Here is a 12,557-nt window from a genome sequence, read left to right on the forward strand (position 1 = left end):
TTTTCCGGTCCCTGGTTAATGGGCTGTAGAGATGGTTAGCACGTACGATTAGTTTTAATCTACTACATTTGACCGGGAGAGAAAGGGATTGAATACATTTCAACACACCACTGAGGTTTGTATCTCGCACAGAAAATGAAGCAAACTATTTTTTTTATTCTACTAGAGTCAAATTCTTCAAGTGGACCCAAAAGAAGAAAACTGGTTAAGAAAATCAAATATTTGACTTTATTCAAAATCTTTGTTTCTCCTGGCAGGGTTAAAATCAGTTTACATTTTGTAAGTTAATTTATGCAAACAGAAATGCAGGTGTTTTAATGCAGAAAAGCACATGAAAAATATCCAACAGTTGGAATACTTCAGTGTTTTGAAGGTAAAAACCAAAGTGCATGATCAACTTCTGCAGCCTAACGTGTGAACTAGCGCACTTCTTCACTTCTTTTATGTTCAAGTGTACATTACGTAGAGGTGATGAGTTAAAAAAAATCAAAAGATCATTTAGCAACTCAATGCTGGAGACTATAAAAAATACACATTAGGAATACAACATGAAATGTTAGAAAATGCTTTGAAATAATTGGCCAAAATTGTTAATTGCACACAACATATACAAATAATAATATTGATTTTAAAAGCTGATGTAGTTTCGGATTTCTTTATGTGGTGTAACTATATAGTGTAATTATCTGATCCGACTAAGGAGTATTTTTATGTCTTGACTTCAGTGTGTGTCAGACAAACAGTAAATACTTTTACATGTAAAGAATTCAATTGTAAAGGGTAACTTATGACAGACAGTGCTTGGTAAGACATAACGCATGACTTCATGTCCCCACTGGTCACATTGCACTGCGATGCATATCTCAGTCAGAATTAATACTACTCAAAAGCACACAAGGCAAGCAAGCAAATATCATCATACAACACCATTATGTGTTATTGCTTGGAGAAAGAAATTTGCCCTAGTGTGAATACAAAGAAATGTTGGCAGGATTATGAACAGGGTATCCCATATGCTTCTGTTGTCGAGGTGTTTCAGACGGGTGAAGAATTCATCTTGTTTGATGACAAGTTTTTGGCAGAGAAGTTTGGAAAAGTTACTTGGCTCAATCTTAAGAGAGAGGCCTTGGCCCATATTAATTAAGGCTTTTACAATACTCCTCTTAGCACAGTGCTAACAACAGAAAACTGTCTAAATGCTGTAGGTGTGGCCCTGGGAAGAGATTTTAAAGTGGGCCAACACTGATTTTAGTCATGGTAACTATGACACTGTTAGCCTTGAAAACATGCCCATGTGGGAGTGCTGAACTGGACCTTGTGGTCATTGTAAGCAAATCCCTTTTAGACTTCTTCAACATGATGTAATGTGCAAAAAAATCCGACACCAAATCTCTCAAAATGTGACACACTGATATCGTTGCCATCAACCCCTTGTCTCAAGTCCATTAAATCACAAATAACGGTGCAAAATGAATAGTGTTCCCCTAGATGTTCCTATTCTTTAGATGAGTATATAAAACATTTTCGGTCATTAAATTAAGCAGAGCACCAACAGAAATGTCTCAAGGTTCCCTGACAAAATGTTAAGCAAGCCCACATTGCCGGGCAACAAATACAAGTCCAACCAGTTAATGACAGTTTTGGCAAATATTGCTCAGCAACAAAGTTTTCAACAACGTATAAACTAAATTACTGTAGTTTTAAAAAAAAAAGTTCCGTAACCTTCAGCGTCACGTCAGGCTCAGACACGAGGCTTTGGATATCGAGCAGTTTGATTCATTAGAAGAAGAAGTTCCCTGGCTGTCAGTAGTCTTTTAAACAGCGCCGTCAAAGCAGCACAAAGTCCCCGGCAGTGGTGACCGTCCTCCGCGGGTCACGGATGAAGGGCCATTCTCTCTTCTCCGGGGTCAGGCCTGCAGACAGGTTGTAATCTCTGCCGTGACCTTGCACTAAAGTGAACGCGGGGTATTTCTCCCTCGCTGACGGCTGCAGCACCTGGAACAACAACAGACCAGTGTGTTGAGAGGAGTGCTGGTGTTACGCCATACTGTGCACTTCATAACAGTCTGAATGTCACCACTGTAACCTAACGAGGGGTATTTCATCACACCTTAATTGTTCTCACTTAGAAATAACAGTATATTCATTTTAATATAATTTCTATAGAGTCTTCTGAGCAGAAGTGTGATTGGTTTGAGGAGGGAAGACTCTGGTTTGCACCATTTACCCAACATGTTGACTGGTTAAGGAAGCAAAGTAGGAGCAGATTCATGGCTAAAGGGTGCCACCTACTGGTCAACTTTTACCACACATTTGCAGGACACAAAACAGAATTAATCTAACATGATAATAATAATAATAATAATAATAATTGTGAAATGTTAGTAAATTTTAAGTAGTGCCGTACTATTCCCTACCTTAGAAAGCTCTTGGCTGATTCTCTCATAGTCTTGAGCACTTCTAGAGTAGAAACCTATGGTGCAGCTTGGGTCCATCTTGCTGAAAGGCATCTTCTTTGGCGAGGGGCAATGATACGACTAGACAAAAAGAGACAAAATACATCAGAAAATATTCATCAAGCTGAAGGGCCAGGTGATGTGTAACAACTGCGGGGCATACATACACTGCATGGCAGCGTCAACAGCGAATAAGATGTATTCTGCATCATTTGATGAATGAAATCCTATTTATCTGCTGTCACAGCATCCATAAATTTACAACTCTGGTGTGTTGTCACATTGTATACCACTGCATGCAAAAGCATAAAACAAAGTTGCTATACAGTGCTGTGTGCTGATTTTTATGTATGGGTCCTGAAATATTCAGGCTCGCCGTACCTGATCCGGTATTTGCCGTATTTCTCTTAAGTGGCAGCTTCACACTTCTGAGCAGCAAATAAATCAGCAGATAGGGACTCGGTAATTGGGCCGAGGGCTGCTTTAAGATTCATACCCTTAAGTACTAACAGAAACTATTAAATTCACATTACTGGGGCCCCAGTCAGCTCGTCTGTGTAATTTCACATTACCTGGAGAGGGAAATCGCTGGTGCTGACATCCACAAAAGACTGACAGTAATGAGGGTCCATGTAAATCAAGCTGTCATCTGCAAGGACAAAACAAAAGACAAGTTATTCAAAAACATCGGATTATTACAAAAACGCGCTTCTCTCCAATTTCTATGCAGAGTAGCTCAAAGTCACCCGCTTGGCCTACTGTTAGGCTTGTGTGCGTCAAATATGCCTCCCAGAAGGTTGTTGCTTTTTAATATCCACCAGGGTGGATTAAATTCCGCATAATCAGATGCGTTTGTACAAGCACATTCTTTACTCCCACAAAAAAAGGGGTTGTCATTTAATTTTTGTGTGGGGGAATTACTTTTACAAACACGCAATTATATTCGACTATTTGCATATGATAAATGCTGCGCAGAGCCGCGCCTTGGCAGGGAGAATGTATTGCTTGTCATTTAGACATCATCCACCACTGTATTTCAAATTGGTAAAATGTAAATGCGTAAATATTGACTGCCAAGATGTACAACTGAAGGTTCCTCCTGGCTCCTGAAGGTGATGAAGAGTGGCTCACTTTGGGGCCCGGATGAAATTTAATGCATGCCTCCTATGGAAATCAATTACAGCTCACAACTTGGGAGGTTTACTTGTGATAAATGGGCGAGGCTTTGATGGGTCAGAGAGAATAAAGTAAGCCCTGCTTCACTTGCTTCCATCTCCACTCCTCTCCGTTTTCCTCGCGCAAACAGGAATACATTAACTTACTTTGTCTCTTCACATAAGAAGGGTATATTATGCAAAATAATCTGTTATTCGCACCAGCCTCTCTGTGTGTGTGTCTTTCTCTGTTTTGCATGACGCTAACACTAACCTTGAAATCCTACAAAGTAGCAGGCCTGTTTGGGCTTCCCTCCGATGATGCCTATGCAGTACTCCAGACTCAGTATGCTCTAAATGCAGAGAGAGGGACAGAGAAATACAAAGTACATCTGACTCCGAGTCTAAATACTTTCATTGTGTTTCCCCACATACTATATTTAAATGACAGTAAAACTCACCAATCCCCACAGTGACTACTTCCTGTTTACAGTATGATAATTTCTCTTACTTACATGTCCATCTTGGCGATCAACAGGGCTGGGTATTGGTACGCAATGCTTTCATTATCTACAAAATAACCCAGAACCAAGTAGTAATCAAAACTTCTCCAGTCAAACAATGCCTGCATTCGATCCTTTTGTACCCAGATCATGGGTAACAATACCCAGCCCTAGTGATCAAACACCAAAAGATCAAGTTATCTGACTGACAGAAGGTTCTACAAACTTCCCCCTGACCTACACGCATCTCTCACCTTTGCAAAGTTAAAATAGTCAGGGTTTGTCTTCTCCCCTCCCAGCCTCACAGGGATGAGGATGATGACGGCTCGGCTGTCGGACGGAGTGGAGTCAGACACTGGTTGGTCGCTCTGTGGAGAGGGAGGGGCATCTGATCTCTCCGCAGAGGTCTGCCCTGCTCTCTGTGCCCTGTGGCTATCCATGACATCGGCGCTGTAGACTGTGGAGGATCAATAACACAGAGGTCATTTGTCGGTTTCTGTGTCTGCTGTGTCTGTCTATCAATCTGTCTGTTCATCAGGCTCTCTGTGGTCTCTGTAGTATGAGATCTTTCTCATAACTGTCTGCAAAATTGTCGTACTTCAGTAAGAGTTTGTTACGGGTATCATAAATGTCACTTCATCTTGAGATATTTTACAGTGTGGCTTTTAAAATTAAGAGACCTTAGCGCTCTTGTTACTCAAATCACGAGTGTCTTTAAATTTTATTTTGGGCAAATATGCTTCTTTCTTTTGTTTGACTTTTGTGTCTGTCAATCTGTCAAGTACTTTAACAAATTATTGTAAAATCGATTAATCTCTAGTGCATCAGAAAAGGGTGTAAAATGGCCATTGCATAATCTCAGAGCCCAAGATAATGTCTCCAAATTCCTTGTTTGTCAGACCAACTGTCCACAACTCAAAGAATTACATTTACAGTGGTATTAAACAGAAAAGCAGGAAACTGTTTAGCATATTTGCTTGATAAATCACAAGGAATATTAACAACTGATTAGCAAAATAGTGACAATTTATTTGATTGACATTTGATTAACTCCATTAAGGACAGACGGTTAAATTCCCTCCTACATTCCCTCTGTGCCTCCCTCATATCAGACTCATAACACACCAAGACACTCGCTCTCACACCAGCTATCTTCTGCTGCGGCTATGGAGGAGACAAACATGAATCAAAACCCAAGTTATTGGGGTTAACAAGAGGTTGGAGCGGGCCGTTATAGATTTGGAGTCAATGTATTTGTCGGGGAATAGACATAGTGAGTCTCCTGTCACCGTTCTAAGCGGCGCCGGAGTCTCCCAGCAGCAGAGAGAGATGGTGGAAGAAGAAGGGTCAGTTTGGGCGTCGTGCCCAGTATCCTGTTTTTATCAACAGCAGGCTCATCTTTCATACCTGTGCAGTCCTGGGAGACATAAGCAGTTATACCCGCCAAGCCAGGGTCCATCGCCTCCTCGACAGCTTTCCTAAGAGAGAGACGGAGGAGAGGAGGAGAGAGGAGACAGAGAGAGTGAGGGGTTTTAAATGTTTACATGCAGAGCTTATGCTAAGTAAACATCAGGCATATATATACTGTATATCACCATGATACTACAGAGTTAATTACAAGTTAACTTGTGTCAGATCAGTGTGTATATTCAAAGATACTTTCATTAATATATATCTGAATGAGTGAGATGCTGTAAATTTTCTATGGTATACAGTATATGCTAGTTCCTATGCATTATTTCATTTATCTGCAAGCTTTTTATACAACTTGAGCATTTTAATATATTGCACAATTGCATAAAGCTGGCTTAACACAAAATACTTTGATCCCCTACAGTACAGCTATGTGTAGGCTTTCTAGTTGGTGTAATAATATAATAATTACACAGGAGTCACTTCAAAGAGTTCAATAAGGAGTTATGAACATTCTGCTGGGTCTTAGTAATATCAATCCTGCTTGTTGGCCCTAAAACAAAAAGAGAAATGCTGCTTCATAATCGTGGGAATTAAACTCCCTGGATTAAATTTGAAGGTACAAGTCTTGGTGTGATCCTTGATTCAGATCTAAGCTTCAATCCCACATTAACAAGGTGATGAAAACATCACATTTCCACCTCAGAATCACAGTCAAGGTACGACCATTTCCAAATGAAAAAGATGCTAGGAATTTGATTCATGCCTTTATTTCAAGCCAACTCGACTACTGTAACACACTTTTTACTGGCCTCCCAAAAAACACAACTGAGAGACTTCAGCTCATTCAAAACTCTGCAGCTCGGCTATGAACCAGAATCAAGAGGAGAGAGCACATCAGGTCAGTCTGAGCTGCTCTGCACTGGCATCCTGTTACATTTAGAATTGATTTTAAGGTCCTTCTCTTTGTATACAAAGCCCTAAACGGGCTCGAACCGAGCTACATTGCTAACTGCCTTGATAACTATTTGCCTCCAAGAACACTGCAATCATCTGCTGCTGGTTTACTGGAGGTTCCCTGCAACAGCTGACAGAAGATCGGGGATGCAGCCTTTGTCAATTATGCCCCAAAACTATGCAACACACTACCTATAGATATCAGGGAAGCTAGCTCGCTAAATTACTGTAATTACGCAGTAATTACTCTTAAATCAAATTTATTAGTTGAATTTAAGACTTACTTGAGGATGTGTGCCACCACAGCAGGCCCATACCAGTCCCCTGCCTGTTTCCCCATCGTCAGGCCCATGCGGACCAGCCTGTGGAGGCCCAGCTGCGCCGAGGGGCTGTCCCCGAACCAGGACACCAGAGTGCGGTGGTACATCTCTTTCAAATGTGCATCTGCCTCCTCTGCAGACCCCTGAGCCTGGCCTTGGTGCATCGGTGGTGATCCATGATCGGAGGGGCTGGGGGAACCTTGCAGAGAGGCCTCCAGAGAGGCCACCAGACGCTTGGCTGCGGCGGTGGTCCACGTCTCTGTGTCCAACGGCTGGAGCGCCAAGGCTTGCGACCAGGTCCAATCTGCGGAGGAATAAGTCATGTATAAAACAAAGTAATGTTTTAAAGTCATTAAGAAGGCCTAAGAACTATTTTTTCAAAACAATGATGGCACATGGGAAATTTAGACGTTAAGAAAGAAATCCCCAATCAAGACTACAGAGTTTCTTATAAGTTTGAGATGAATATGTAACACAAATCCTCATTTAGGAATTGATCAAATTTGTAGAAGTGGCTGCTGCTTTCTCTACTTCAAGTGATGAGATTTAAATAATGAAAAAAAGAAAATTAAAAAGGTAGGATAAAATTACTGTCACGTGACAACACAGAAAATATGTTTTTCAAGGTTTTCAAAACCTTAAAAAATTATGGAAGACATCTATTTGACCAGGTATCTGTGAGGCTCTCTGAACCTGATCATCCAGCACATTAGAGTTTACATTTTAGAGTATCAACATCGAGAACAAAAGTCTTTCAGAACTAGTGAAATTTAAGGTTTTTCCCTTAAACAGACAGATGTATGTGCGCTTCAGTAACAGCATAGGCGTCATTCCGTTCAATTATAAGTTTGAGTGTCCCAGTATTTCACTTTAACGGTGCCTTAGCCTTACAAACAGGGTGGGAGCTGAAGGAGGAGAGAAAGGGAGTGGTCGTGGCTATAAAATGGGCCAGAGCAGAGTCTAAGGCATTAACAAAATGACCTTGATCCAAAGTGAATCAAAGTGAAATTGATCAATAAATATCCTTAAGTGGCCATTAGTCATTTTATAGAGAAATATTTCATTAGCGACATATTTTAGATTTGACAGACGAACAAGTTTTAAATATTGTTTTCTAAATGGCTGCATTAAAGTGGTAGTCATCTCATTATGTGGACCTGTAAAGCCGAGGACACTTGAGAGACAATAGATCTGACAAAGACAGGAGGAATTCACTCATTTTAAATGCCTCGCATCAATTAAATCAAACTTTCACTTTTGAGGTTGAGAGAGAGGAAACTCTCTAAACCAGCTACAAGTTTGGCTTCCTGCTTAGAAAAAGAGACACTAGACTTAAAAGAAATAAAGAAACTTATCACAAGAGACAGCTGCAGTGTGTTCCAAAATTACCTGTAATGATCTGTAGTCTAAGTTACAGTTGCAGTTTCTTTATAACTAGGATATACCACATTTTTATGTTGCCCAGAACTTCAGCCACTGTAGTTAACATGCTGAATAAATGTCCCATTTAGATCTTTGTATCATTAAATTATGACTTCTGCTGTTGATATATCAGTGCCCATCTCCACATTGATATACAGTAGTTCCAAAAATGAACACTGGGGAGCTGCAGGATGAAGCAGGCACCAAATATCTATCATATTGGCAGTATCTCTCCCAGCACTCCAAAGGCACTTCAACTTGAACTTAAAATATATTGGGAAATGCTAGATTCTTATCTTATCTATCATTTTAGGCTTTATTTACTTAACATTTTAAGAAGGGAGAATGACTTGGTTAAACTGCTCATGTCTTTTGTACAGTATAGACACTGCTTTGTTTCACAAGCCAAAAAGTTTGGGGCCCCTTACTTTAAAGGTTAAAGAAGAGGGCTTGTGGCAGGGAAGTGTCTGATTTCAATCCTTGGACTAGCGGTAAAATTTCAGTTGTGAAAAAGAAAAATATCCCTTCATACATAGATTGACGCCAGAGAATATGAACATAATTTTGTGTGGGAAAAAAAAGTTGTATTCTTTTTTATACTATTGATCATGTTGTGTTCTACAGTCTCTCAGGTATGGTCACCATCATTCCACCCACCTCTGCCCAAGAAGTGCAGAACAAGCGCCTGAGCCAGCATCATCTGCCCGGCTCTCAGCATGCAGCCCCAGCCGCAGTCGGAGGTCAGCGTGGAGCCGGGCAGGGGAGGGAACTCCTCCCTGTAGGTGAGCCACAGGCGGGACGCAAAATCCTTGCGGAAAGCGTCCACGTTCCCCATGACGAAGTCCTCATCGGAGGCTTCGTAGCAAGCTTCTGTGACACTGTCGTCATCTGAATCACACAAACGACATTTAGATCTATGATTGGCAGTTTGTCATCTTGTGTCCTGTGGAAAAGTCTAGTTTTGAAAGTTAATAATGTATTATTCATTTTAAGATTCCTTTTGCTATTTCTGTTTTGGACCACATGAATGATGTCTTATGTCGTGTCAGATAAATTTATTGTGGGCATTTTTATTTTTTGAGAAAGGGCTGTAACATAATGACACAAGTAAAATATCTTCCCACTGTTTTACTAACATCTCAGAAAATGAATAGCCTACCTCGTTTAAGGCTTGCATCGTTACAAATAAATGCTGGTGGTAGCTACACTGCTTTGTTGTCGACATTTGTGGTCCCTGAAATTAAATATGATCAACAGAGTGGTGTTCTATAACTGTTTTACATTGTGTGTTTATGTCCTCATTACACTCCATATGGCTGTTACAGTATAAATGGGTATGTATGTCAAGCCTTTGCACATGAATGCATACGTCATTGTGTATTTTAATTGTAGTCGTATGTGTTTGTGCATGTGTGTGTGCACCATACCTTCAGCCTTAAAATGGTAACACTTTCCGAGCAGAAGCACTGGGGAATTCCTACTGAATGAGGTCTTTGATTTCAGAGCCCAACCTATGACACACAATGAAAAGACAATATGTTATGCTTTAGTTATGGTTAAAAACAAAACTTTGAGACATCCTATTTACTCAGTTGGCTGGCGCACCCATCATTCAATGATCTGGGTTGCTCCCACGATTCCTGCCTACTACAATATTAAGTTTTTCTTCACTTTCTGTTGCATAATAGACTAGAATAGCCATTGTGTTTTTAAGTAAACAGAAACTTTAGTCCTGGGGAGCTGAAAGAACGGAGTGTTGCACACAAACCAGAGTGGACAGAATGACAAAGAACTATTTTAAGGGCTGACTCAACAGCAGTAGGTTCTTGTCTCATTTGATTCTGATGCTTGCTTTTATTTGTGAAGTCTCTTGTGTCTGTAGTATATGTTGTTGTTGATCTCTCTGTATTGACTTTGACTTGTATAGACAGTATTGTGCACACCTACATCTACTTGTATATACACAAAAGTTCTATGTGTATTTTTACCCATCTTTGCTCAGCTGTGTTGTCCTTGTGTTTAGCTGCATGTCTATTTCTATCTCCATGGAAACTGTCCTTGGGATTGCTAGTATGTGTAACGTACACATACTTAGCCAATAAAGCTGATTTTGATTTCACCTATATAAATTCCAGTTTAGGTTTCCTAATTCAAATTGTGTCAAGAAAATGAGATTGTGGGCTATATAGGCAGGTCGACACAGCCCAGCAGCGATGCATAAATACATTAGAAACAAAGTGGACACAGAGGACTGAGCTCGGGTGGCAGGGCTGTGTGTCTGTGTGTGTACTGGCCTCAAGCAAATCACTTACTGTACTTCACATTGTGCCACACAGACAAGAACTTTGTCTTCAATGTTTCCACCTCGTCGCTCCCTTTATTGTCCATTTGGACCAGCAAGGAATGTAACCCATTCCCACGCGGCTGACAAACCCTGCTGCACAGTGCACGCGCACACGCACAAAGAAGGAAGAGAAAGAGAGCTGACTGTATCAGTATCACTTCACGATGTAGAATTACGTGTAATCACAGCTTGTAGAAAGCACTTCGTTACCTTAGAGCTTCTTTGATTCAGTTTTTCCCACTTCCGGTCGCTCTGTAGCTCAGTACATACTTAACAACATTGTATATTACTGTAATACCAATAGTTTAACACTATATATCGCCCATGACTCGCTGTTTAACTTAACACTACCCTGCGGTCACCAATGTTTACACTTTGGGGAAGTAGAAGAGTCAAATCACGTGATCTCGCGGTGTTTCCGCCGGGACTAAGTAGACCTTCGATATAGTGATCAAAGTAGCCCAAGCGGGCGGTGTTTAAGCCGTTTTTCGATGACTCGTAGTGTCTAGACTCAATGCTCCGCTTTTTGGGGGTGTTCCGTGTAACAAAACATACATACTTTGTTGTATAAAGGCATGGCGACGCATAAAAAGCCAGAGAGCATCTGTTATCCAAACTATTTATCACGTCACCTTAAAATTAATTTCTGCCGGTACACTGATTACATTGCTGTTTTGATGGACATTCAAAAATACACGTTTCTTTATTCACTCGAAATAAACCAAACAGTCAAACATGCATGGTCACATCAAACACCATGCCAAACATTTACCGTAGCCAGGGTCATTGAAACGTATCATTGATTAATTTGATCAGTTGTAGATTTTTTTTCTTATTATTGCCACAGTTTTTGCTGTTGCAATAATCTTTTACTTTATATTTTGCTATTTAGCTTTATTATTTATTTATTTATTTATTTTTACAAAATATAGATCATAGGACTTCTACCAAATTTTCCCAAGGGAAATGATCACTTTAAAAGCAGTGACAATCAATAAAAACATCACTGAAAGCATCATTAACTATAATAACTAAGTAATAATAATGATAATAATTTGGTTTTCTATTACTAATTTGAGAATGGAAAAGTATTTTCAGATAAAAATATTTAAACTTGATCTTCCTCCCCATATAAGGACATCTTTCTTGTTTTTCAAAAACTATTGCTGTTCAAAAAAAAAGCTTTGTTTTTTTTTATACCTATCAGGTCCCCCTAATCCCAAATAGTTAGGAGAAATCAAAAACACATACCAAACAAAAGCTAGTGTCTCAGGAGGTTAAGATTAAATGTTAAGCTTTATTGTCATTATCTTATATAATACAGGACTACCAATGAAATGCAATTGCAGCTACCTCCACATTACACATATAAAATACATTATACAACTATTCACTTACTATTGTGTTTATTTTGCATTGTCTTAAAAGGATCAAATGCCTTCTATGTTTGTGTATGTCTCATTTCCCAGGTAAAATCAGATTTAAAATAAAACTGACAACATGTCAATCAAAGTATGGGGTCATTTCTGTCTGAATGTCTGAATGACCAAGACGAAATAATCTGATAATAACAATGAAAAAGTATATTCCACATTTTTGGAGTATTAATGCATTATGATAAATTACATTTATAAAGGTGAATATTATGTAGAATCTTTAAGTAAAGCTGCCCAGCTGTTTGAGTGTATTCCCCACAGTACGGTGCGCAAGGGCTTTTCACTGGGTGTGTTCTTTTGCACACCATTGCGGTGATTACGGTAATGATCCCATTCTCCCGTTTTTCCCGTTTTCCCTGTGGCCGTAGTGAGTGAGTGGAAAGCGGAGTCTGCCTGCTGCCTGCCTGCCTGGGAATTTCAAAGCACATCAGCGGCCACTGCCATGGCTGAACGCCGCGCCTTCGCCCAAAAAATCAGCAGGTAAAAGCCTCGAGACCCCGAAACGAGCTCGGTAAAGGCACACCGTGCACTTTGTCGCTTCTATGTAGGTCG

The 12,557-nt window shown here is 40.1% G+C and overlaps 2 protein-coding genes across 24 annotated transcripts in view; one reads left to right on the forward strand and one right to left on the reverse strand.

The window, feature by feature from the left end:
- Nucleotides 1–213: 213 nt before the first annotated feature.
- Nucleotides 214–10,961, reverse strand: atg4c (autophagy related 4C, cysteine peptidase). Of its 2 annotated transcripts, none has more exons than XM_050055472.1 (11): nt 10,780–10,961; nt 10,538–10,659; nt 9,653–9,736; nt 8,883–9,113; nt 6,768–7,107; nt 5,521–5,591; nt 4,368–4,570; nt 3,885–3,963; nt 3,029–3,105; nt 2,418–2,537; nt 214–1,995 (listed from the first exon to the last, which is right to left on the reverse strand). In XM_050055472.1, exons 2-11 carry the CDS (start codon nt 10,611–10,613, stop codon nt 1,828–1,830), a joined length of 1,449 nt encoding a protein of 482 aa, XP_049911429.1. In that variant the 5' UTR covers nt 10,614–10,659; nt 10,780–10,961; the 3' UTR covers nt 214–1,827. The 2 variants fall into 2 exon arrangements, with proteins under 2 accessions (XP_049911429.1, XP_049911427.1); XM_050055470.1 differs by having other exon boundaries at nt 10,538–10,662.
- Nucleotides 10,962–12,360: 1,399 nt separating this feature from the next.
- dock7 (dedicator of cytokinesis 7) overlaps nt 12,361–12,557 on the forward strand; it is a 50,833-nt gene continuing 50,636 nt past the window's right edge. For 21 of the 22 annotated variants that reach the window (XM_050056002.1, XM_050055995.1, XM_050055997.1 and 18 more), the window contains exon 1: nt 12,370–12,485. In XM_050056002.1, coding sequence (XP_049911959.1) covers nt 12,448–12,485 — 38 coding nt within the window. In that variant the 5' untranslated portion in view covers nt 12,370–12,447. Of the gene's footprint in view, nt 12,486–12,557 lie in introns of all 22 variants that reach the window. The other variant, XM_050055994.1, reaches the window with a different exon arrangement.

This window comes from Epinephelus moara, chromosome 10, assembly GCF_006386435.1.
Source record: "Epinephelus moara isolate mb chromosome 10, YSFRI_EMoa_1.0, whole genome shotgun sequence".
NCBI lineage: Eukaryota > Metazoa > Chordata > Actinopteri > Perciformes > Serranidae > Epinephelus > Epinephelus moara.